Source organism: Apteryx rowi, unplaced genomic scaffold (genome assembly GCF_003343035.1).
Source record: "Apteryx rowi isolate R43461 unplaced genomic scaffold, aptRow1 scaffold_740, whole genome shotgun sequence".
Lineage (NCBI taxonomy): Eukaryota > Metazoa > Chordata > Aves > Apterygiformes > Apterygidae > Apteryx > Apteryx rowi.
Window position 1 is genome coordinate 206,464 of NW_020451028.1, and position 25,179 is coordinate 231,642.

At 37.9% G+C, this 25,179-nt stretch overlaps 1 protein-coding gene across 1 annotated transcript in view; it reads right to left on the bottom strand.

The window, feature by feature from the left end:
* SCFD2 (sec1 family domain containing 2) overlaps nt 1-25,179 on the bottom strand; it is a gene marked incomplete at its 5' end in the record, with an annotated part of 220,479 nt that overhangs the window by 172,601 nt on the left and 22,699 nt on the right. The window contains one exon of the mRNA XM_026087925.1: nt 7,945-8,072. Within this exon, the coding sequence (XP_025943710.1) occupies nt 7,945-8,072 (128 nt within the window). The remainder of the gene's footprint in view (nt 1-7,944; nt 8,073-25,179) is intronic.

A 25,179-nucleotide genomic window follows, 5' to 3' on the forward strand; every position in this document is an offset into this window, starting at 1 on the left:
GATGAATGACTAATCAAAAAGTGAAAGTATTTCATTGTTTCCTGAGCAACTCAGTTGGTTTGATAAAGAAGTTCTTTGTTTAGGTACATGTTAGACACCACTGTGACTCACTAGATATCTCAGCTAGTTAAAAAGTACTGTTACTTATGACTTCTCTCAGAAGAATGCTAATTATTAGTCTCTACAAAAAAAACTCAGATAGCAGGCTTATCTTTAAGAGCTGATTAGCCCTTTTGTTAAGTGAATTAAATATATATTAACATCTGTTTGCAAACACAATTCAGAGACCCATGATTCACAATTTACACAAATAAAATTAAATTGCTATTTCCACAGCATATTGTAATTCTACCATGATATATTTTAAAATTCTAAATATCAATTAGATCTACTAACAATTTGCATTGTTCCCAAAGGAGATGGTTTAACCTGACTAATACCTCAAAATGAATGCCGAAAATGACATTAAGAGAGTGCATGATGAACCATGGTCAGAATACTCTTAAGGACAGTCATTTAAAAAAAATCTTTGATAAGCTTTGTAAAGCATGGCTATATGTAAAAGTGGAGCAGTGGAGCTGCTCATTTGTGATAATCTATTATCATGCACTGAAATAAACACATGTGCAAGTAACACTGTTTACATTTTTAAACTTTTAACCTCCAAAATCATTTCTTTTTAATTTAAAAATAGAGTGTGAAAGTTAATAAAAATGTATATTTACATTAAATCTATAAAAGTCCCTATGTCAAAACTTCACAAATATTCATCTACATATTAACCTTTACCAAAAGCTACTGTGAATATTACGTAAACTGTGTAGAAAGACCACATTAATATAGTCTTTTCACAATACTTTTCTTAAGATGAAAAGACTTCATATTGAAGTTAATATAAGCTTTACAGTATTACATTATCATAGAATATAAATAATTATTTTATTTATTTGCAGAACCCCTGTAAGAGCAGCACACTTCCCTTTTCTTTTAAATTTTTAAGAATTATCTTCAATCCTAATCACAACCAGACATGGCAGGCGACCTGGCCACAAGTTCAAATTTAAGTGTTTAGGTTTGCTGTCTACAACAAAAACCAAAATTAAAAAAAAAAGACTTTTTCCAAAAACTCCAGATACACAGAAAGACTATTGTCAGCAAACTCCCTTCTTAAAAGTAACAGTAAGGTTAGCCAAATAGTACTTTACCCTTGTGCCAACTATAATTTAATCAAAGATAACATACTACCAGCATATTACTCTGTTTCATATCACTGCACAAGGTTCTGTGTCTAGCTTCCATCTGCTAGTGGTTTTACAGCAGTAAAGTGCAAAGTGAACGAGCTACAAGACACAAGTATGACAGGCCTTACAATTTTATTAGGGCTTGAACCATTACTGATCTTATACCATAAGAGACTATATAGCATGCAGTAGATTCACTGAACAAACACAAGACTACAGTAAGAGACAAATACTTTTCCCAAAACCTTGAAAACTCGCTTAACCTAGGAACTGTTATTTCTGCAGGAATATTTAGTCACAGAATAATAATCTAAATGTTGCAACAAGAGCTTAGGGTAAACAATGGTACCTAAATACTTCAGTCAAATAAAAAAATTTTTCCTGAAAAGTATTAAAGTATTTTTTTCCCTGAAAACTACTCTGAGCAATTTCAGCTTTGGATTAAAACATTTCTGTTAACCTGTTTTGGTTAAAATTTATTTCATTTTCTTATGAATACATTTCATATTATCTACCTCAGTCTCCCTTCCTAAATTTAGCATGTTTCCTTTAACTAGATAACAGGATTTAATAACTTCCAGGACCACTTCAAAACCATTCGCATACCAGTCATCCTACTAGGAGAATCCAGTGGGGTTCCACGTCATTCTTTTCAGATCAACAATTAAGATGAAAATTAAATATTTCATGGTAGTTTTTCAGATGGGATGTGTATTTAACACAGGCATTCTATCAAAAATTTTTCCTCTCTTCTCTCCTCAATAAAATGGATTTTAATGTTTTAGTTTGCCAGACAAACCTGTATTTTATAGGTCAAATTGATACTCTGCCTTTAAACATATACAAACACACAAATAACAAGTAGATGTGAAGGGGTGTTTCCCCTAAACTATGCAGGAATACAGCGTACTGAAAAACCATTTAAGGGAAGGATGAAGCAGCTAGGCCAGCAGCTATGAGACTGATAGAGCTGTATAAGAATCTTCAATCGTTTACGGTACCCTTAATTGCTTCAAACGTTTCCTCATCAAACGTTTCCTCATCATAAAATACACAGCATCCGTATACCGCCCAGCTCCACCAGTTGCAATTTCCTTTAAACTCATTGGTATTAAAGACTAACAGCCTGTGTTTGCACCTGGCACAATAACTCTTTTTCGGTCCTCAAGCTCTTGCCACTATAGAACAAACACAAACAACAACAGTAAGCCTAAGTAACTGTGCATAAGCCGCCCATTAATTTTTATGTATTTCCAGTGTTTGAGCATAATTCCAACAAGGAGAATTAAATTCTATTATTTGCTAGCATCTTCAACATTTGGGACACAGCAGTTTCCAGTTGGCTTTTCAACTGTTTCTCCCTGGGGAGAAATCAGGAACCCTGTATTGCAACAGGCTGGAGGAGGAAAAGGAAAAAATAAAAGAAAATAAAAAGAAAACCACACACACACCCCAAATCCATTTGGCAAGATAGTCTCATGCTGTAGAATTTGTAACTTTAGATGAGGAAGAGAGCAGATGAACATGCTCAGGAATGGCTTACTCGGGATCCAGGCTGTGCAACGAGAGGAGCGGCCCAGCCTTCCCTTCCCTTGGGACAACAGCTCAGAGAGTACCCGCGAGCTCCTGGGGCTGTAAGACGAGATGCGCGGGGGGAATGCAGGACCCTTAAGCTAAGGCAGGCCGCTCTCAGCTGAGCTGATGCTGGAATCGGTCTGCTCTGTGAAGACGTGCTGAGGGAAGCTTTGACTGCTGCCTCTCAGGTTCTGCGGCTTGCTCTCCTAGCTGTTTTGAAGACCAGGTAAACAGGCAACAAAGAAACGCACAGGATACCCCAAGAAGCAGTCTACAATTTGACCACCTCTCTGCATAACAGGAGGCCTTAGCATCTGCCAAGCACCAAGGAGAAGTCTGGCCCTTACACCCTGCCCCGTCCGTTCCTCAGAGACATGCTGCACAGCGGGGCCAAGCACCCCACAGGCTGCTCCAAGCCCTGCAGTGCTGCTCGGCCTTCTCCTCCCCTCGTGGGGATCTCAAACCCCGCTTGACACGGTCTCATCGCTTGCCTCTTCCACCAAATTGTCCTAATGGGAGGACACAGTGGATTAAGGAGAGCTGAGACCAGACTCAATGATTTATCTGGAAGGATGTGTGTGTACCCGTCTACTTTTTTTTTTTCTTCTTCTTTTACAGCTCATTTTCTTGGCTGGTAGCTTTTATTCCCAGACTTTAATCCAGGAATCGACAGCATTGAGTCTTAAACATATTTACACCGATCTTGCCAAGATGAAATAGCATGTTAAACACTGTTGTAGCTCAAAGCAATTTTTAATTAAAAGAAAAAAAGCCTATTTTGTATTCTTTATATGCTTAATGTTTTTAGATAAGGTATTTCCCCAGCATTTTCCTGTCCATTTTTAGTTACCTTTCCGACTCAAAATGTTATATCATATCTCCAGGCCAAAACATTAGGATCACCTCATTTCTACCAAACAAGTTTCATAGTTCAGTTCAACCCATACTCAAGGAGTTCACCAGCCCATCTGAAAAAGTTAGTGGTCATCTTTATTTCATAAAGCCAGAGGTTTTGATAATTTTGTATTAAGCTTGATTTTTAAAGTGTATTCTGTACAGTTTTAATGGAAAGAAGCCAAAAGGCTTTTCTATTAGCAATGGCTCATGTAAGAGCGTGCAGTGCTTTCTGTTACTATACCAATGTTTGAACCTTCAGCAGTCTCCATGCCAGTGAGGAGACACAATAAAGGAATTCAGACTCAGTCAAGGTTTACTGTGCTCTTTTCAAACAGAAAAGCAAGGGTAGTTTTGAAACAACAGAAGGACATTTGTAGCAAAGTTTTTATTACTGCCAAATACTATGCTAATAGCAAAGCTTTCAACAACAGACTCATGGCCTACCACATTCAAAAGATGATTAAGATACACACCAGACCTATGAAGAAGGGAACAGGAAGTAAAGGAGTAGAAAAAAGCAGCACCCTTTCTGCTGTACTGCAGGTCAGACTTGCATCAGAATAGAGCTCACCACAGTCACTTGCTTTAAGGGTTAAGCACAAGTAATCCCTTCCCAGGATTTACAATCTCACTTTAATTTACCAGAATGTTATAAATCCCACCATAACACCATTAATAAAATCTTCCAGACTGTCTTCTAAAAAGCTTTTTAAAAACAAACTTAATTCTTTAAATAAAATAAATTTCCGTAAATGCCAGTATTTCTACTATACCAAAATAATTAACATCTCTGCAATCTACACAATGGGGTATCTGAACAAGACTTCATAAGTATTTATCTTCACCAGATATTTATCAGCATTCACTTGTGCATCTAAAACAAATATGCAGTTGCCTCAGAGGCAAAATGGTGTTGATTTTGTTCTTTTTAAGCTTCTTTAAATAATAAGGCACTAAAATATTCCAAATATTTGTTGTTTTTTTTTAATCTAGGCTCCTAGCAAAAGACAGCTCCACCTACTGTTTACATGCAATCATACACTGCCTTAGGAAACACATCTAGACAGAAGGCAGATGTCTCCAAAAGCATCTCAAGTCTCCTGTGAGGCAGCAGTCTCAATTTCAGGATGCCAACAGTAAGTAACACCAAATAAGTACTCCCCAAGAGTAAATACTGACACTATTACTAAACTCCACAACAAATCTTAAAAAAGCCATATACTTATGTTATGTATTTATAGGTGGAATGGATTAATTAAATGATAATGTACAAATATTACGGGGATAGTCTTTTAAACTTGAAATTGTACTTGCTCCAAGAGGCCATCCACCAAAACTTTCAACAAAATGTTGCCAGCTCTGTTCATCCTATCTTGAACTACCCTCCTTATACACTGAACCCTTATGAAATAGTCTATAGGACTTCCAAGACGTTCCAGACTACCATTTTTGTTGATACCACTACTAAGAATAATATATAAATCAAGACCACCCAAAACCAGCACTCCAATCCACTCAGCTCAAAAAACGTGGCCAAAATTGTTCATTTCCTTCATTTCTCTTTTCTTTAAAATCATATAAATGCTATTAAAAATGGAAGAGCTGGGGCAGAGGGTTCCAAGTTCACTCCTCTTTCTCTTGTCAATTCATAAACTACTACAGTAGTTTCAAAATAATGAAAAGTTATATGCCTTTCAGAGCCCAGTAAATGGCAGAAGTTTTTCTTTGTTGCTCTGAAAATATCGAAACAGGATGAGATAGGGTTTCTCACTGCCAAGCAGGACTCACATGCTGTCAGTGTCACACATGATACAGTTTTTCAGGCAGGTAGCCACTGCAGGAGGGCCCAACTACACAAAACAATTTTGTTTTGCTTTCAGATGTAGTTCACTCCTCATTTTCAGGGGGAAAAAGAAAAAAATAAAAGTAAAAAAATATATACTCTTACCTTCTGGCACAGCTAGTCTTAGTAAAAAGTGAGTAGGAGGCAACTTTCATGCTAGAAAATGATGCCTCAGTGACATTTGATTAGACAGGGCCATAAAACACCCAGAAAATACCTCAAGTATTGGGAAAACCAGCATTCAACTCCCAAGTAACAACAGACAGCACAGAATCCACCAAGATCTTTCATTATATGTAGAAACCAAGGTAAGATCATAAGAACTCAAGTCCAGGAGCAGAGAAGACAGACTGAAAGCACTGCCCATCTCTCCAGCCAGCATTGCCTCCTATCACAGTCATAGTGGAAGCAAGCAGCCTTTTGACTACACACAAACACACGTAGCTAACACAACAATCGGGAAGAGAGCAGGCCACTAGGACTGGTCGTTCTCAGCAAACGAAACAATTGATAGACAACACTGCCCTGCAGAGCCGTAAGATGTTCTGTAGCATGACAGATGAGCAATAAATACCCTGAGGATGTAGCTCTGTTCTAATGAGTTGTTTATAAACATCACTGGACAAYGTCATATCTTGGCATGAGTTTCAGTTTTTCTGCATTTATATTCAGTAAGAAGTTTTGATTTTGGTGACTGCACTGCCCTCCTTTCCTTGTTTCTCACTTTTTCCCGTTTATCATTTACTAGACTGCCTCCAATTTTGTTTCTCACTTCAAGTTCAGCTATAAAGTTAGCCATGAAGTTAAAACTGATTACGATTCTAGTACAAGATAAATATACAATTCACAAAATAAATGACAAACAGGTACAAAGCTTAGTAAATTATAGCTACAATTCAACTTATGCTTCATCCTTCAAAGTGAACCAAGTCTCAAGCATGGAAAAAAGCCCCAAGCATCAGAAATTTGTTTTACCATCAACTCTTATATGTTCCAAAGGAGGAGGTGTGGTATCACTACCATCATAGGTCAGACATTTAGGCTGCCATCAAAGAAATATCAGCTAATATTATTAATAACCAGGGCTATTGCAACCTTCACTGGATATCAGGGGAAGGGAACAGAGGAAAGGGAGGCTGATCTCATCACTTACACAAAGCAGTAAAAGTGGTAGATGGATTGTTACGTCTCAAAGACAGGAAGCAATTATTTTTAAAACAAAGCTGAATTCCAACATTAGCAAGGTCTTATTTATTTATTTATGTTAGGACACATTAAATATGGTGGGTTTTTTTTTAAATGTTATTATGGCAAATATGCAGACACACATTACCAGAGAAAGCTTAAACAAGATTCTCATTTACTGTGCTTTCTCTCCTTCAGATAGATTCTTAATAGCCCTCTCACAGCTGCTCTCCATCCATTTCTTTAAAACAGCTTACAGCATTACTGTTATACAGATCTTGTATTTCTGATTAATAATCTACTAAAGGTATGCTCTAGGAATTTGTAAAGACCATACAATATATGAAATGTTATAGTTGTTAGAGTTCATGAGTTGGCTGTACATCTAATTGCTCTACAATATCTTGGCAGTTAACTCTGGAGTCCCAGATAAAAGCCCATTATTTTTGTTCTATGAGTAAATCCATACACTTCTTCTCTTGATGAAGACCTCAACATAAAATAGTCTCAGAATGCATGCTATTGCTCTATACCATAGTCTTTTTTGCATTTCATTATTTTTGTAAGCCTAACATTAATTCTTGTGTTTCACAGGATATGGCATATAATGAGAACAAGGTACCAAAAAAAGCTGTTGAAAATAATTTTTTTTATATTCTATACCTTTGATATTTCAAAAAATTGAGGTGTAAAGAGTGCTCAGACATGGCTTTCAGCTTAAACTCTCTTGAGTTAGGCAGCCTCACTCCACATAAGCCTTGCTACCTATATTATGTAATTATATACAAGATCTGCACAAATTTCATCTGATCAGCTGTTATCTATAATTCCTGCCTGCCAAAGACAGGAGTCCTGCCAACATTTTAAAGATACCTGAATTCTCATGCTTTGTAGAACAAAAACAAGCAGCATTGCTAACCATTTGCACAGCTTTACAATCCTTTTTCATAGACCACCATTGCTTCACAACTGCTCTCAATCTTTTTTTAAAGTTGTTGCATTTAAAAGAAAACACCTGAGCTCTAACATACACCTGCATCACACTTTCATACCAGAAAGATTCCACTGTAGCCACAAAGCTCATCAAAATCAGTTGGCAAAGATGGCTGTAGAGTGTTTCAGAAAGGATTAGGTGGAAGAATAGGAGCTGACATCATCTTCCACATTGCCACTATGCCAGGAAGGATACATCACACTACTCACCCATGCTCATCTTAATAGGTAAATTTTCCCTGCTTGCAGCCTCCACAAGGTGTCTCCTAGCCTCCATCACAGCTTCCTTTTGTTTGAGGTTCATAAAGGACTCCCAGAGAGCTTTGGCAGCTGGATCACTATAAGAAAATGACAGGGTTATACTAAACATTTCTTGAATAATGGAATAAGCTTAAGACAACATTTGTATTTTAAGATGAGTGCTTCTACTTAGTAAATCCTCTGAGGTGGGCAGGATACAGGCAAAAGTAGAAGGATATAAAAGCTTGATTTTTTTTTTTAGAGAAATAGTTACTATGGTTCTATAGCAAAACTCTAGAATTTCTGGCTACCAATTATTAAGTATTAGAATTCATATATAACAAACTTAAACAAGCATGTCAGCCCTAAAGCAACCACTACTGTTCAACTATGGGAATATCAGAAACAGCCTAATGTTCTGCAGCTACCAAAAGCTATAGAGAGCATGGCACTACAGATGGGCTCCAACTTCCCCGTGAGAGCTTAAATGCCAAAGCCAGATCTTCAACGCTGAAGGCTGCTAGAATGATTTGATGAACCACCACCACTTTGGGCTTTGTGGATTCTGCTTATTGAAATGAATAATCTATAACAGAATGTAACTGTCCTTACAGTTACTGTATTTACATACTTTGTTGTTGTTGTTGTTGTTGTTGTTGTTAAGCACAAGCTAGACACGTAGCTCATCTGCATGCATTTTTCTATCAGTATTCTCTCTCATCCAGGACACTGCATTTTTGGCTGTTGTAAATGAATTCAGTGTTTTCTCTGTAGGGGGAGGAGAAAGGGAGAAATACCCTCTCCTTGTACTAAAGCCACACATTGGGATTAACCATGTTGGATTTTTTTTTTTTTTAAACCTTCCCTTTTTTTTTTTTTTCCTCCACTAGGAGACACTTTTCTCCTAAATAACTTTTAATGTCCCTTACAATAAGCTTATTGACATGCCAAAAAGGGGTTTGTTCCATGGAGAAGAAGAAACTCCAGCAATTCATTTGATACCTGCACTGTTACAGAGCAGCTGTGCTTACTGTCTCCTGCAATGGCCTGGCTATACTTAGGAATCTGTTTTCTCCCAAACCAGGTAAGAGGACCACCAAGCCCCACTCCTGTCATCCCAATGACCTACATCCTCTATCAAGACCTGTGTGTGTAGAAGGACTGTGGGAAGAAATTTGAGTTACCCTTCTTCTGAACAAACCACAAATGAATAGGAAGAACAACTGTTATCCTATTAAAGTACTCTAAGAAAGAAGAGATCTAAAATAAATAGTAAGATTTTAGGAAAAGTGGGAGAATAGCCAGAAGCAATACCTATCACCTGAGACATTTAAAAGTTAAATTTAATAAAACAGGAGAACACCCCACGCAGCAGAATCCTGCAAAAGCAGAGCAACTGATCGGATGATCCAACACAGCCTCTACTCTCCTTTTCTTCCAGCGCAATTCTAACGTCCTCCCCGTGGTGGGAGGGATGCAGGAGACTGCCTCCCAAAGCCGCCCCAGCAGCAGTGCCTGCTCCCTCACCCCCAGCCAGTGCGAGCTGAGAGCATTGACACTGCAGCCAGTTCACAGGCAGCAGCTCCAAGGGCATGTTGTTTTATAACAGGCAACAGTACAGGAGATATGAAGGATTTCCAAAGTAACTGGATGTTTCAATACAATCTCCTTAAATTAATGGATCCTTCAGAATGCTGGGTTTTTTTTTAAATATACAAATTCTATATACCCAATTATTTTGGTTCAGTTCATTCCCTCCTAGCATCACCTCTCAATGCAGCCTGTTGACCCTGCTCATGTGCCATGCACAGGGCATGTCTCATTGCCATTTACAAGCGCGCCTGAGGATCGGGTTGCGGGAGGTCACCCCGTACTCCCACTGCAACACTAATGCACTCTGTGGCACACATTAGACAGCTTTGCAAGACCTAGTAAGCCTTTGTAAAGCACTGCTCAAGACTGCGCCTGGGATATAAATGCATCCCTTTCACACTAAAAACAGACCAAGCTGTAACCAGATCTCCCAGTATGCAGCGCAGTGAGGGCAGAATTAGATCCCAAGGTGTTGGGCAACTGATCGTTTATAACTGTCTAAAAGGGGACAGTAGTCCCAAGTGGTTCCTGCTCCATCCCATCCCTCTTTTCAAGCAATTCACATTTCTTCTCCTCCTCTCCCCCCTCTCCAACCTGTCCACCCATACACTATCTTGCCACTTCTGTCTGTCCGACACTTGGGACCCTGAAGTGTACAACCACAGAAAGCTTTCTGTGGTTATGCTGAACACCCTTTCTCCCCTCTGCTAAGGGCTCTTTGTGCCAGCTACCTCCATTCTCATTATTTCAGCTTTGCACATTCTCTCATTACAATCCTCTTTTTTCTTTTACCCTTCCTGAATGTGCAGTTTCAAATCCAAACCCTATAAAGATCAGGAATCAAGCTTAAAACAGCAGGAAACCAGTTTTTAAAAGATTTTTCCCATTTGAAAGAAATGTCAACTTCTTGGTTTTGGGGATTTTAGTCTACAGAAGTTCTTTTTTTTCCCCCAGTTCCCTTCACTACCATAAAGATGAGTCAAGAGTCTCACATAATCATGACACCAGGAGCTGGGGCTTTAAAACAAAGAAAAACAACCAACAAAAAACAAATCAAAACAAAAGCCTACCAAAACCTATGCAAAATTTAGCAGTCTCATCTTTTCTCACTCCTATACATCAAAAATATTTAACAAATAGTAAAGTATAGAAAATAACCCAATAAGCATGTATACACCTCAGTAAAAGTAACAGGTCAGGAATGTATGTGATAAGTATGCACCATTTCTCTAACTGTTGTCCCTGTTTGCTGCTTTCCCTTTCCTTACCATGTATCAATTTAGACTGCAAGCTCTTGGAAAGCAGTGTACACTGTGCTTGTATAACTCCTAGTAAAAGGCCCTATTTTAGCTGGCACTTCTACATGCTACTAGTTTAAGCAATAAAACTTCCAAAATAATAACCTAATTGTTTTGAACTAAAAAAGTCCGACTGAGCCACACTTGCATTTTTTGTTTTTTGGGGTATTTTTTTGTTGTTGTTTTTGTTTTTTGCTTCATAAAATGTTTCTTCCTCCTTTAACCACAGTAGGTTTTCTTTAGTCTTAAGGACTTAAGTTTGCATGACCCCTGGGGGTTGCTTTAATGCCTTAAAAATAGCAAAAAGCAAGTCAACTGTGGTACAGCCTAAACACAGGTGAGGGGCAGCCACACTCTTGTATGCTTGGATCTCTGTGTAATCTATTGAGTTTCTGAAGTTTTTTCCTCCCACTACTTTGGGGAACAAAGGTTTAGATAAAATATACAGAAGAATACCTAAACAGGATGAGAGATCAATATATATTAATAGGTCACATACAATGCCAGCCAGCTGGCTATGGGAATCCACAAAAAGCAACAATTTCTGTGTTCAGCCATTTTTGGGAACACAATAAAGGGAAAGGCAAGTCATTTCAGCTGAGAGAATGAATTTTTTTTTTTTGGAACTGATAAAATTTAGACTAAAAACTATCAAGCAGAAAACTATTTGAGATGGCAAAATCATCTTGAGCTTTCTGTGCATTTGTAAAAATAATTCTTCAACAACTCAAGTAGTTACTAATATATTTTTAAACTGATATTTTTAAACAATGTTTGCAGGTATGCATTAGTAGAATTAGTATTAATATAATGAAAAAACATCTATCTATAGAAATCTCTATATAGATATGTGCAAATAAAAAAATAAAGCCTTTGCATTGCACTTTTTTATTTATTGCTTTGGTCAACACTCTCAGTTATAGATTATAAAAATATATCACTAAAAGTGTACTCCAGACCAGACAGCCTAAATCTAATACTATCTCTTCCTAAAAAGCTCAAGAAAATAGATAAGTTTCCAGTGTGCCTGGGAAGTGAGCAAGTATGGACACCATCAAGGGAAGGGTACTTGTGAGAACCTCTCAAAGAAAACCGCTCGGCCAACAGTCCCATCTGCTTAAACAAACACCCCTGAGCTTCAGCCTCTCTGCTGACCCCAGCTGCTGCCAAGAAGGTCTCTGCCAGACCGTCCCTCTGCGGGTCAGACCACTAGCCAGTCAGATTTACATGCCAAAAGCAACACCTGAAGTTCCGCACGGAGGCTGCTCAGGAGCTACTGCAGGGCCTGCAAGTGCAGCGCGTGTCCTGCGTCAGCACCRTCCGACAGGCTCGCAGGTGTCCGGGGCAAATGGAAAGTTTCTAAGGCACAGTAAGCTATATAGCCATGTACAGCATGCCAAAGCAGTCTATGTTCCAAGTGATAAAGTTAACAGCCCGAAAACGGCTGAAAGATATTCTGCCTTCTGGCTTTTACTGCATTTCCTCTGTTCTTTGCACTTAGCGCTGTAGGTCAAGCCTCCTGCCTGCTGACTCCTCTAAGCACTTCTGAGAGCTGGCAGGATTGTGCCACTTCTCTAAGCAGAGAATCTTGCTAAAACAATTTTCAATCATAGATATGCCTATCACACATACGCAGTGCACTGTGAGTGTCAAAGTAAAACTAGAATTTACTAAAAGGTGAGCACTGTACTGCTTCCTCTTGAAGAGGAGATTAATTGTATTATTTAATGTTTTAAATCAATATGAAATCCCAATGGAGAGCTAAGCAAAAACTTGGCAAGAAAGTAGGCCAAGCACATTTGAGTCTGGCACCTTCCAAAAGGGGGGGGGGGAAGGGGGAGTTCTATGGAATATGTCTGAAAAATAAACTACAGGTGTTTCAGAAGGCTAATCATAAAAATCCCCTACTTAAAGTTATATTGCTAACTGAAGAATTCAGAATGCCCCCCTGCCATTTTCAAAGTACCATTCTTTTAGCCACGAATAAAATAGTAAGAGGTATTTTTGCATAAAGAAAGAGGCTACATGTTTACAGAGTCTCCTTTACAGCAGCAAAATCCACAAATAGAGAAACACATCTCGCTAGGAAAGGGAACCGCACCCACGGTACCTAGCCTAAGCAGCCTCTATCAGAAAACAGCTCTTTGGGATTTTAAAGGATGTGTCTGGAGGATGAAGGATGCTCTACCAGTAGCTTGGCATAAAAACTGAACTCGCATTTTCTCCAGTGTTATTTCAATGCTGGAAGAAGCATTAAAAAGATCACTATGACTTTCAATAAATGTCAACTGAAGTTTGCTAGGAGCCAACAGAAAATGCTAGACTGAATGGGAGTCTGTTTTAATTTATAAAAAAGTGTTAAGGAGTGAATCACGGGAATGACTCAATGAAGTGCAAAGCAGAAGAAAAAATGAATAAAGAATATACATCCCTTGGGATCAACAATATCCCTTGGGTCACTAAAATATGGATTGTTTATTCACACACAAGATCAGTTTACTAACAGAGGGTTTTTTATTAGTCACCTTATTCTAACCATCTTAGCAAGAAATCTAGCCAGCAAAAGCATTTAAACAGGGAATAAGTCTAATTACATTATGCAAAAAGCACCAAAAAAGTTAGTTTTCACCCACTGATTAAAAAGAGTAACACAAGTGTTTGCATATTTTCTGCTGAAAACACTTTTCCCACTTTCCCTATACCGCACCTTTACAGAACAGCTTTTGCTGTCCATTCTTTAATTTGTTCAATGACAAGAAATGAGTAATTGCTGGGAACAAGTCAAAAGGATGCAGTAAAAGGTTTTGGTGTTGCTTCTTGCCTGTTCTGAAAAGTTACCACAACATTTTCCTCTTAAAGACGTTTAACACTTGGAAACAATATTATCTTATCTTCTCCTTTTGGTGAGACATTTGCCTGTGATTGCCATCCAGTTCTTTTCATGGTGCCCTTCCCCTCCTCTTTTTCCCATCTGCAGTTCTTATGCTTTAGTCCAAATGCCATAATCTGATGACACTAATGCTATAATCAGTGATTTGTATGACATCCAGTATCCCCATTCAAATTCCTCTTTCCTGTTGCATTCCCTTTAGTTCCCAGGGACCATTATTTATTGATGTTACACATGCTATCTAGTGAACCACAGTGCTCTGAAAGCAGATTTCTGAAACACTATGCAGAATTTTTAAAAATCTTTTATGCATTACAAAACCTGTAAAAATATTGCCTGAATCATGCTTGCTTAAGAAAAAAATAAATGCTTTACATTTACACTACAATACCGATCAGGAACTGTAAACCACTCTCCAACATAAATTTCACAAAAATAGGCTGTGAACAAATATTAGAGGGCACACTTTTTGTACATCTCTATAATAAAGTGTTTTGCAGTGTATCACAGACGGCAAGCCTGACAAAAAAAGAGCACTAAAATTCTGTGGCCTCTGCCATTAACCGTCTTTTTCACCAACAAGTTCAGAATTTCACTTACAAGTTACCTTGTCCCTTACTTTTACTGTTATAGTTGCATTACCTAATCAACCAGCACTACCCTGTGGAATAGAAGCCATCCCAGAAATAGCAAACAGAATACAATAAAAACCAAGCATACCAAGTTTTCTGATAGTCAAATTAAAAGCTTATTAAACAAAAAATGATGTTATATCCAGAGGTAAGACTGAAGTCCTTGAAAAGCTCTGTTAGACATCGCTATACAATTTGAAATACACAGAGAAAAGTTTTTGACAGACATCTGATAATTTCAAATTCATCCCTTCTCCTCACACATTAACCCTATCTCTGTTTTAATACGGCATTTTCTGAACGAAAACTATTAAAAAAAATCCAAATTATTTTTATTTAAAACAACAACAACAAAGATTACAAAGGAAGGAAGCAAAATCAAGACACCTAAAAGATGCGGTTTCCCTACTGCTGGTATTTGCATGCTAGTTTTCAAAGCTGAGTCATGAAGACAAAAGGAGAAAGAGGGCCAAACCCTCAGAGTCATACTTCACACAAACCGTAAAACAGGACACCAGCTGCCAGCAGTGCCAGGAAGCGCGTCCGATGAGAAGCTGGACAGAGACACAGGGATGTTCTACGCCGCTACCAGAGAAGGCAGGTGGTTGAAAGCAGCACGCACTTGCAGCAGCCTCCAGAGACACTCTTCATTAACAAAAGGAAAGGAAAGAGGGGGGAAAAAAATCCAAAGTCTTTTCAGAACAAGTTAGCCCTAAAGTGGGAGGCTAAGTCACTCAGCTTCCCGAATTTACAAATAACTAAGAGGAAAGACTGCTCAACGGAGTCTCTCTCAGAGGGCAGATTATATCCTGCTGATCACTCTGTGCTTAAGATGCTAGAGGGAAAAAGCAAAGTCTTGAATAGAGGTAAGGGTGCAGCCTGACAAGCTGTTCTTTTGGTGATGGCGCGTTAGCTTAAGCAGCATTCCCCATATAGGAACTCCTTCCCATTCCTGTGCCACCTGTCTCAGCTGGGGCAACCCTTTGCATGTGGGACCATGCAGCAAGTCACAGAAAAACTGACTGAGGTTAAAAATAAATCAGGAAAAAAAAGAGTTATTTATAGATCAAGTATCTGAGCTAACTCACTCGATCTAGGTTCATAATCAAATGCCTAATTTGCTAATTTTGCATTTATTAAAATAATCTTGACTTATTCTCTTGATCTGTTCTGGTCCCATCCTGCAAGGAGAATACTGCCAAGGAGATCTGACGGACAGAAAGCACCCAGGGACTAACAGATCTGTGATTGTCTCCGAGCTTATTCTCAAAGCCCCTCATTCTGGGTATGTGTGTGTGTGGGGGGGGGGTGCTGGCACTGGGATGTTTAACTACCAAGCTGAAAGTAGTCGTCTGGAAATAGGCAACACTGAGCGCTAGTTGATGGAGAACAATCTGTCATAGTAGATGCAAACCCGAAGGCAACAACAGAAAGCAGGGAATGCACACAACCCTGGGACAGCCCATGCCCAGCAACACACTTTTAGATTTGGCTGAAATAAAATGCCTCTTCCTTACTTCACACCTCTACTATAGAAAGATATTTACTTCCTTACTGCTCCAGGTCTCAGCTGTTACCAATAATTTATTTCACATGCTCTCCCAGCTCACTAATGTGAGAGCAAAAAGTCAAGAAGCAGCCAGACCATAGCAGAAAAATACACCCAATCAACAACTAACTGTTCCCTATTTATGATCATGTTTTCAGATCTATCAATACACCATTTTTAACCCATTTAGCATTTAAAGTACTAATTTGGTGATGTATTTCTTTAATCAAAATATTTAACCAAATCAAAACAAGTCAAACACTCTTCTCTATGCAGGATATCAGAATCACCAACGTTATTAGCCACATCTGTAGTCTCAGGCAAGATACAGCAAATTACTTTGATATTATCTAATTTCCAGTAAAGCAAGATAATATAAATTGAGGCCTATATCATCTGTTACTTGAATTTTGCCTTAACAGATTTGCCTAACTGAACAAATTCAGGTCATCCATTTTTCCCCTTACAAAACACTGGCATAACAAACTGTCTGTCAGTTACTTGCAACCTCTGCAGTGTCCCCAGGCTTACTGAAAAAGTATCAAAAGGTCAAGAATCTCTTCCATGACCTTTTCAAAGGCCAAACTGATAAGCCATTATCTGTAAGTCCAATTTCCTTACTAGATATACTGTAGTTGAAATCAAGAAAGAAAAAGATGACTTTGTACGGTTTTGTTTTCTTTTTTTAAACTGCTTGGGCTCAGGTGAAAGGACAGCCTACATCAGAAGTAGCAAGTAACAGGGTGGAGGATGTCATATGAGAAAGACATTAAGGAAAGAAGAATACGCAAGTGCTGTTATTCCTACAACTGGCAAAGGATGCAGGATTCCAAAAAACAAACTTGCTGACACAAGTTTTGAATAAGCAAAGGAAAAAGACCCAGAGTGGGCTTCAAAAATTGACCAGCTGAAACCACAGCATTTCAACATAACAAAGTACTTGTGTTTGTACTTTTACAGTTAAAAAAAATGTGATCATCTCAACATGAGACATACAGATGCTGCAGTTATTGTAAAAGCAAAATGTTCATTGTATGTCTGCATAACTTTACAGCTCAGCTACTTGTGCATATTTTCACAAGAGGAGAGGAAGAGAGGAAAAGGCAGAACAGGTTAAATTTGAGCTTCGTTAATTCTACAAAGCTGCCTAAAACTGAGTGACTGCTAAAAAAGTGAGCACACTGCCAATATATCCTTTGCAGTAACTCAGATTTGTTTTAAAGAGACACAACATCCACACTAAATGCACAGCAGTTCAAAAAATAACACAGTTGCTAGAAGACAGTTGCTACAAAGGATAAACCTATGGTTGGCAATATGTCATTTGAATACTGATAAACTGAAGAGAAGTACAAGACTGCAATAAGGCACATAATTTGGCTATTAGCCTGGAGTGAGGGGCCATGTATCAAGAGATATAATCGCTCTTCCAATTCCCCCACTGCTTCAGAGAGAATAAACTGTGCCAAGACTTCACCGGATATACTATGCATTCCTGGGACACATTAGCCAGCAGGACAATTCAGGGAGATTCAAGGAGACGGAGCCAAGGCTGCGACTATGCTCTACCCCAACCCCCACACACCAGCCCCTTGTCAAAAGAGCAACTCAGTTGCATAAAATATGTTTCCCTTAACAACCCGCACTTTGCATTGCGGGCAGATGACACAGGACTGGAAGAGAGACTGACCTCAAAACTGCTGCACAGTGTAAGCTGCAGCTTGGTACCGAGGAACCAGAAGCTCTTGATTTCACAGTTTTGAAAGTGACAAAGTGGCTCTAATATCATTTAACTTAAAATACTGGTTTCTGTCAGTTAATTTGAGAACATAAAGTCTCCAGTCTCACTGTATGTTTGTTTTCATCTGGACTGGCTAGACAATGTGTTTTTACCTGAGCTTGCAGCAAAGATTTCTTCTTAGTAAATTAACAAAAAAATAAAATGTTTCTTTTCAAATCACTGTCAATTGTGCACCCAGTCTTTATCATGCCAGCAGTGACTGACGCTTCTTATTTGTAAAAGAATAAGATGACAGTTTTTAAAAGTTTTTAAATGACTCTTAATAGTGAACTGAACTTTCACTACTGGACATTTTTATATAGTTGGCAAAGCTGCTTAGCCTGACTAAAGGCACCTTGTAGAAAGTGGAAACTCGAACCATTTTCCAATCTATCCTAACCTTAGAAAACAACCTAAAGGGAAAGCTAATGTCATCTCAGTATTGTGCTTGCAGAAAACTGCAGAAGGATCATTGGATATTCCCACCCTCACTTTGGATTATTATTATATTGCAACATGGCAAAACACACAAAATGGTTTTTAAAAACAAGTTCTTCACAACCATCCAATTAAGAACATTTATCCTCACATCCTCACTTAGAGGGCAATTTAAAATGCCCTGTTTGTTGGGTTTTTTTTATATATATAAGATTAGAAGATGCAAATGGATACTTAAAAAAAAAGTCTGATAGCCAACATTAAAGAACATAAATGTTTTTCTAAATAATTTAAAGGTTATTTTCCAATTCGCTCCAAGCCCTCAAGCCACTTGGTGAGTGTAATCTGCTGTAGACTCGACTGTGGCTGTGTATTTTGGCACCGATTCAAAACTGAGAGGTTATTGTTTGATTTATATGCCAAGAGCCCCTTAGATAAAGGGCTAATGGCAGGCTGATAGCTTCAGCCTTTGCATGTGGTGTTTATACAGACCGTTCTTTCCTCTGCCTACTTTCCACATGCATTCAAGGAAGGCTGTGTCACATCAAGATCAAGTTAATTAGTTAACTCATACTAGCATAATTTGATAAGACAGTTGATTCACTAAACATCATTGGGAATGCTATTAAAACACCAACTTTTCTGACTGAACAACACAATTTTTTTTTAAATTCATACCTTTCTACACTGCCAAAAGCAATGTTAAAGCAATAATCACACTACAAAGAAGCAGACAAGAATCAACCAGAGGTCCAACAACATTCTTTTTGATCAAAATAAAAACAGGAGGCCCAGAGATAAAAAGCATAAGCCTTGTATAACAAATATGTTAAAATGGGATCACACCAAAACTTAATATAGGTATTATAAGCCAAACATATCCTTAATATGATCTCACTAAAGGGGGCTAGTTTGTTAAACTGAAAAGGTGACACAGTGTAAAAGTCTTTTAAGATGAATTTTCATCTAAAAAGTGAAGATCAGAATAACGGAGCTGTTCCGGTGAACTCATTCCAGCAGATGGGATGGCTGCTTTGCTCACTAAAGATGTAACAGGCCTTTCAGGCAGCTTTGGCTGACCATGCTGGATTGTTACCAATATGCCAAGACACAGGGCAAAAAAAGTGAGGGTTGCAGACCATACTCATCCTGCAGGCCAGGGGTTCCTCACTCTTCCATTACAGCAATAGGAGAGAGATTCGGCTGAACATTCAAGAAGGATTTCTCAGGCGAAGGCTCATTAGACTGCAGAATGTGCAGGGAAGAAAAAAGAGTCTACGCTCACACTTTAAAACCAGCTTGAGCAGTGCTATCACACACTGTGCATACATGTTTCAAGTATGAATTTACTTTTACGTAAAATGCCTTTCATTCAGAAAAAATGGAAACACCTTATACAGTAATGCAGTTTGAAGACAATTGACTGGCATCTAAAGAGAACTGGCTCTAGGAGTTTCTAAATTTCCATACACCTCTTCTTTTCTAGCATCTATGACACAGACCAGCAAAATCATCTGCGTTAGCTCACTTTTTGCCAATTAAATAGAGTGGAATTATACAGCATTTCTTTGTGTGTTGCCCAAAGCAGGCCAGTAAGGAGTTGGTCCAATCTAATTTTTGCCATGGATTTGGAAGAACTCAAAGTAAATCTCAGATATACAGTTGGCAAAACAACATTTTTGGCTTTCATAATAAAAGAAAACTTTTCTTTAAAACATTGTTTTTAAAAGGGAGGAAACAGATCAAAGTTTTTATATTACTAATTTGTTGCAGTGATTTAGTTACTCGAGTGGATACCAGTCTATTTGAAGGCAGTACCAATTACAAAAATCTGATCAATATTCTTACCCAAATTATATCATGTATATGATATATATTATATCATTATACACAATGGAAATGAATAAAGTAAAAGCCTCAAAAAGCTTCTCAAAGCACTTCATTAGTGAGATGCTTAAAGGAAGTTTGTTGAAAAAATACTTTAAAATTTTGCATATTGAAATAGGTGGATTTAATCAATTTTCATTCTTCCAATCTATGGAAATATTTTTAAAAAATTAACAGTGCCCCTGCACTTGCACTGTATAAGAGAAAAGACAAATCTCATTTGCAGGAGTAACTAACAGAATGAGGATAAGCTGATTCACACTATTGCATCAGTTTGACAGAACGCTTCTGAAGATTTTAGCATTTCTTCTTTCAGCTCTTCCACAGTACAGCAGTTGTGGTGAAGAGGAGGAGGAATGGACACTATGTATAAATATTTCTGATGCAAATGGAAAATCTGATTCAGAAGAAAAAAATCAGGGGAAACATTTACAGAGACAGTGGCTTTTTAGCAAGAAACAGCTAAGTATAATCCAGGGCTATCATATTCTGGAGTTTTCAAATGCATATGGCAATTTGGTTGGAAGATTTGTAACCAACAAATAAAAGTGTATTGTTTTATTCAGTTAAAGATGGAAGAAGCTGTGAGAAGTTAACCTATCAATTAAGGTCCAATATAAAGCTCAAAAGATATTTGAGTACTTCATAGAAAAATCTTCTTTACTGTAAGGGTAACAGAGCACTGGAACAGGTTGCCCAGAGAGGTTGTGGAGTCTCCTTCTCTGGAGATATTCAAAACCTGCCTGGATGTGATCCTGTGCAATGTGCTCTAGGGGACCCTGCTTGAGCAGGTGGGTTGGACTTGGATGATCTCCAGAGGTCCCATCCAACCTTAACCCTTCTGTGATTCTGTGATGAGATTTCAGCATAAAATAAAGCAAGCCCTACAACAGAAAGAGTCATGTAAAGAGAATTCTCTATATTGTTATTTCTAGAAACTACTTAACTTCCCCAAAATGAAAACTAGAGGCCTTGCCTATGTGATATACTTTGCTATTCACTACATACAAACTAGGAATATTTGCTAGTATATAAATGTTTCTGTACTATTAATGCACTCCTATAGTAAACAAAGTCCTACATGATCAACCTATTATTAGATGTTAGTAAACTTCAGTAGATTATTCTTCTGCAATACGAAAGCAGCACAGATCTTTGTTTAAAAAAAAGTTCCAAAGAGACAGCAAAATATTCTCTCCTGTTTTAACCTTAGCAGAATCCCCTTAAGTAACACCAACACAGTACGCAGGATCACTTTGTGAAGGAGACTGGGAAGCAGATAATTTGCTTCATCTACTACCCTAACCCACAGAAACAAAACACCCATCAAACTATGCCCTGGAGCTTAGCAGTCCAGACAAACAGTGGAGCAACATGACCTGCAAGACCACTCAATGTAATACATCAAGTTTTCTTTCATTATTGTTTTCTCATAAAGCTGACTCAATGTGACCGTAAAAAAAACACACAAGGAACACAACGGTTCCTGTTTGAAAGTCACAGCTCACAAACTAAGCCTAGGTTGTCTAGGGTACATGGGGAAAGTTGGCTAAAACATACACAATATTTACTTAAATTTTAGCAATAAAAGAGGGAACATTTATTATATTCAAGGGATCATATTTAGCTTCATAAGGCATGCCTAGACATACCTGTACTTTATAAACCCATTCAAGTTAATTGAGGTTTTGCAGACTTTTTCAGAAGAAGGATGATAAAACAGGCTGTTGATTATTATTAGGAGCAGAGGAAAAAAAAAAAAAAAACATTCAGACATGACCAGTAAGACAAGTAGGAATAGAAAAGTATTCTTTGAATTTGACACTGAACATCATGAGAGCAAAAGATTCTGGTTCATCTTACAAGTGAAGAGCATGAAGTAAGGGACAGGATCTTCACAGGTGCAGTAGCAAAAGTTTAAAAAAAAAAAAAAATGCTAAGACCACATAAAATCCCAAGCTCATTTCAGTCAGAATTGTGAAAGAATTATCTCAGAACAGCTTTTAAAACACCACCATAATTTTAAGTTGTAAAACCACTGTGTTCCATAGAAACTATTCTGTTCCAATGAAACCATGATCACTCTGCTCCAAACGGGAAAAATGTGTTCCCGGTTATCAGTAGAGCATGGGAGAACTTAAACACAAACAATTCAGAAGATGTGTAAACACCTAATATAGCAAGCCTGAACTGCCCCAGAAACAGCTCTGTCTACCTAGAGCCCTTTGTTAGGCACTGAATCCCTTTTTTCCTCTCACACATAATGGACAGACAGTAAACCAGACTAAAATTGACACATTTTTGGTCCCATGGTTGATCTGAATTAAAATAAAGCTTAAGAATGAATTATAAGAAGTTTGCAAGGATTCAGTCCACATCAGAAATTGCTTAAAAGGAGGGAAAAAACCCTCCCAGCAGAAGTGAATGCTAACACATCATCCTATGTTTTGCCCCTTTTATTTATTCATTTTTGAAACTTGACTGCACTGGCTCATTCGCATATCAGATGGATCCACTTTACAGATGGATCTAGTTATAAGAATATACATGCAAGTCTGACTGCTGTGGTCAGCCACCACCAGAAGCAGGTTCATAACTTGCCAAACCCACCAACAGAGTCAGCGTCCTATGTTTTATCAAACATTTCCTCAATCCAAGCATCATGCAGACTTGTAAGGACAAGCATCTTAACCACAGTCCTGGTTAACGTTGATCTAAAAAACAAAACAAAACAAAAAACAAAACAAAACAAACAAAAAACCCCCCTATGCTCAGAGATACACATACAGGAAGGTTTTTTGCTTCAGAAAGCCAAGAAGTTTAACATATACTTCAACATCCATGACGCAGAACAACTTTACTTGCTAATCACCAGATACAAGAGCTAATGCAGCTGCCCAGGAAATAATGTTATTGAAAATTAAAGCATTTGAATTCCTCTCATTGCCTCTTCCAATATCAAACAGTAATAGTGTAAACCAATGGCACCAGTGTGTATTAAATCAAAATAGAAAAATAACTCAAGACAGCAGAAAAGTAATCTGCAAACTATAATTGAACATAAGGAAAGTCAACAYGTGCACACACACTCTATGTATCTGAAGAGCAAATCAATTTATAAAGGGGATCTAATCCTTACATTTCCGTATTCAGTTTTAACCATAAATATTAGAACAGTTGTTTAGTGGGGAAAAAAAGGATAAAAGATGCTTCAGAAGTTTCTTAAAAATATGGACAGGTTGGTTTGTTTTTTCTTTTAATAGAATTAATGATATGTATTTTAACAGATTTAGTCACATTCAATGATTTTGTAGACAGATGGCACTTCTACAGTGTTTCATCTGATTGTAGACAGACAATACAGCATTTTCCTATAACAAAAATAAAACCACACAGTCCAATGAGTAGTTTGGGGGCTATGACTTCTTATCACTCTGTTCTGTTTAGTTTAGCTATTCCCAAGACTGTTAATATCCACTTGAATCTGTAAAACTGAACAAAGTCAAACAAAGGTGAAATATAAGGAAAAAATATAATATGAAGCACTCAATTGGCCTATAAGCTGTGAAACATTGAGGTCGTTTTCACTGCCCTTTATTTTCTTCTTCAGTAATAGAATAGGTTAGAAGAAAAAACTGCATACAGCCACTGAGACAGAATTCTTAATTCAGAGGCTTTACAGAGTAACTAGTAGCTCCTTCTAGCTAGAGGAATTTTAAAATCTAATAACCATGGCTTTCTATAAAAAGCTATATAAATCAGAACAAAATGATTAGAGAAATAATTTATCAGATGTTTCATAGATAGAGCAAAAATATACCCAAATAATTTTAATTATATCTACCTCGATACCACTGCCACAAGCAAATAAATCCCCTAACTTAAGTCCACATTGATCAGTGTTGTTAACCTATAGCAGTGATGCGTTATGTTAAACATACAAACTCGTGACAAGCAGCACTGAACAAACCCAAGCCTTACAAACACAACAGTTCTTAAGATCAAAAGAACTCCGGTGGGTCTGCTTGTGGACCAAATGTTATGCAACATCTCTGCAGCTCCCAGACTACCTTACCACTCACACAGGTATCCTGCTGCAGACAACCAATGTTGACACTAACAAAAATCTACATGGAGTTAAACCAGGAGGAGCTCATCTCTCTGTGTTATCAGAAAAGCCATTATATATATACACACACACACACATATATATCAGAAGCATATAATATCAGAAGCAGCTGATATTGCAGGGAGAAACCACTTAGATCATGAACCTTCATCTTTCCAAACTGCCTTGTGAAAAGGAGAACTAGTGTTTAACTATCATACCCAGTTGTCTGCAAATTACAAAGTTATTAGAACTGTGAATTGTGTTAATAAACCCTTTATTTGCCAAAACACCAAGACTCTATTCTTTTCCCTTTGGGAAACTTGTATTTAAATACAACACTGTAATGCACACATACATTACGAGTCACATAAGCAGGCAGACTTAGCTTTGCAATTTCAGATGGTTGCTGATGTTGCTACAAGATTATTTCTTCATCAGCTATAAAATGTTTTCGGGGGGAGGGTTCCTCAAAATAAGTACAGCTGCTCCTACAGAACTACTGGAAGGATCTACAGCACTAGTGTGAAATGGCTGGCAAAGGACCAGGCTCTCCCCAAACACACTTCTGAAGCCAACTCTGCTAGCGTGCTACAAAAGAGGATCGCAAACAATGCCTTTCAAGAGGCTGGATGTTACACTTGATTATGTGACTACTGTGCAAATAGTAATATGTTTTTGCCATAATGCCTACATTCCCAGGGGAGAGATCCTGGGAGAAGAGCTGCAGAACGTACAGAGGTTTTCTAAAAAGTCAAAAACGTGTTTGCTAAATATCTCAAGTAGTCAAGAAAAGAGGGTCAAGATAGTATTCTATTTCTGCTTTTGACCCTGGAGGTGATTGAGGGTCGTATATGTACTCTAACAAAGGAAGTGTTTTCTTAGTTTCATTAGGACCTGATAACATGGAAGATTCTGCATTATTAATGAATTAAGATGTTCCTCGATGAAATTTTTCTAAACTGAATCTGAACAGAACATACAAAGTTATCAAGACAACAGCACAGTGCTTGTGTCCTTATTTGAGGAC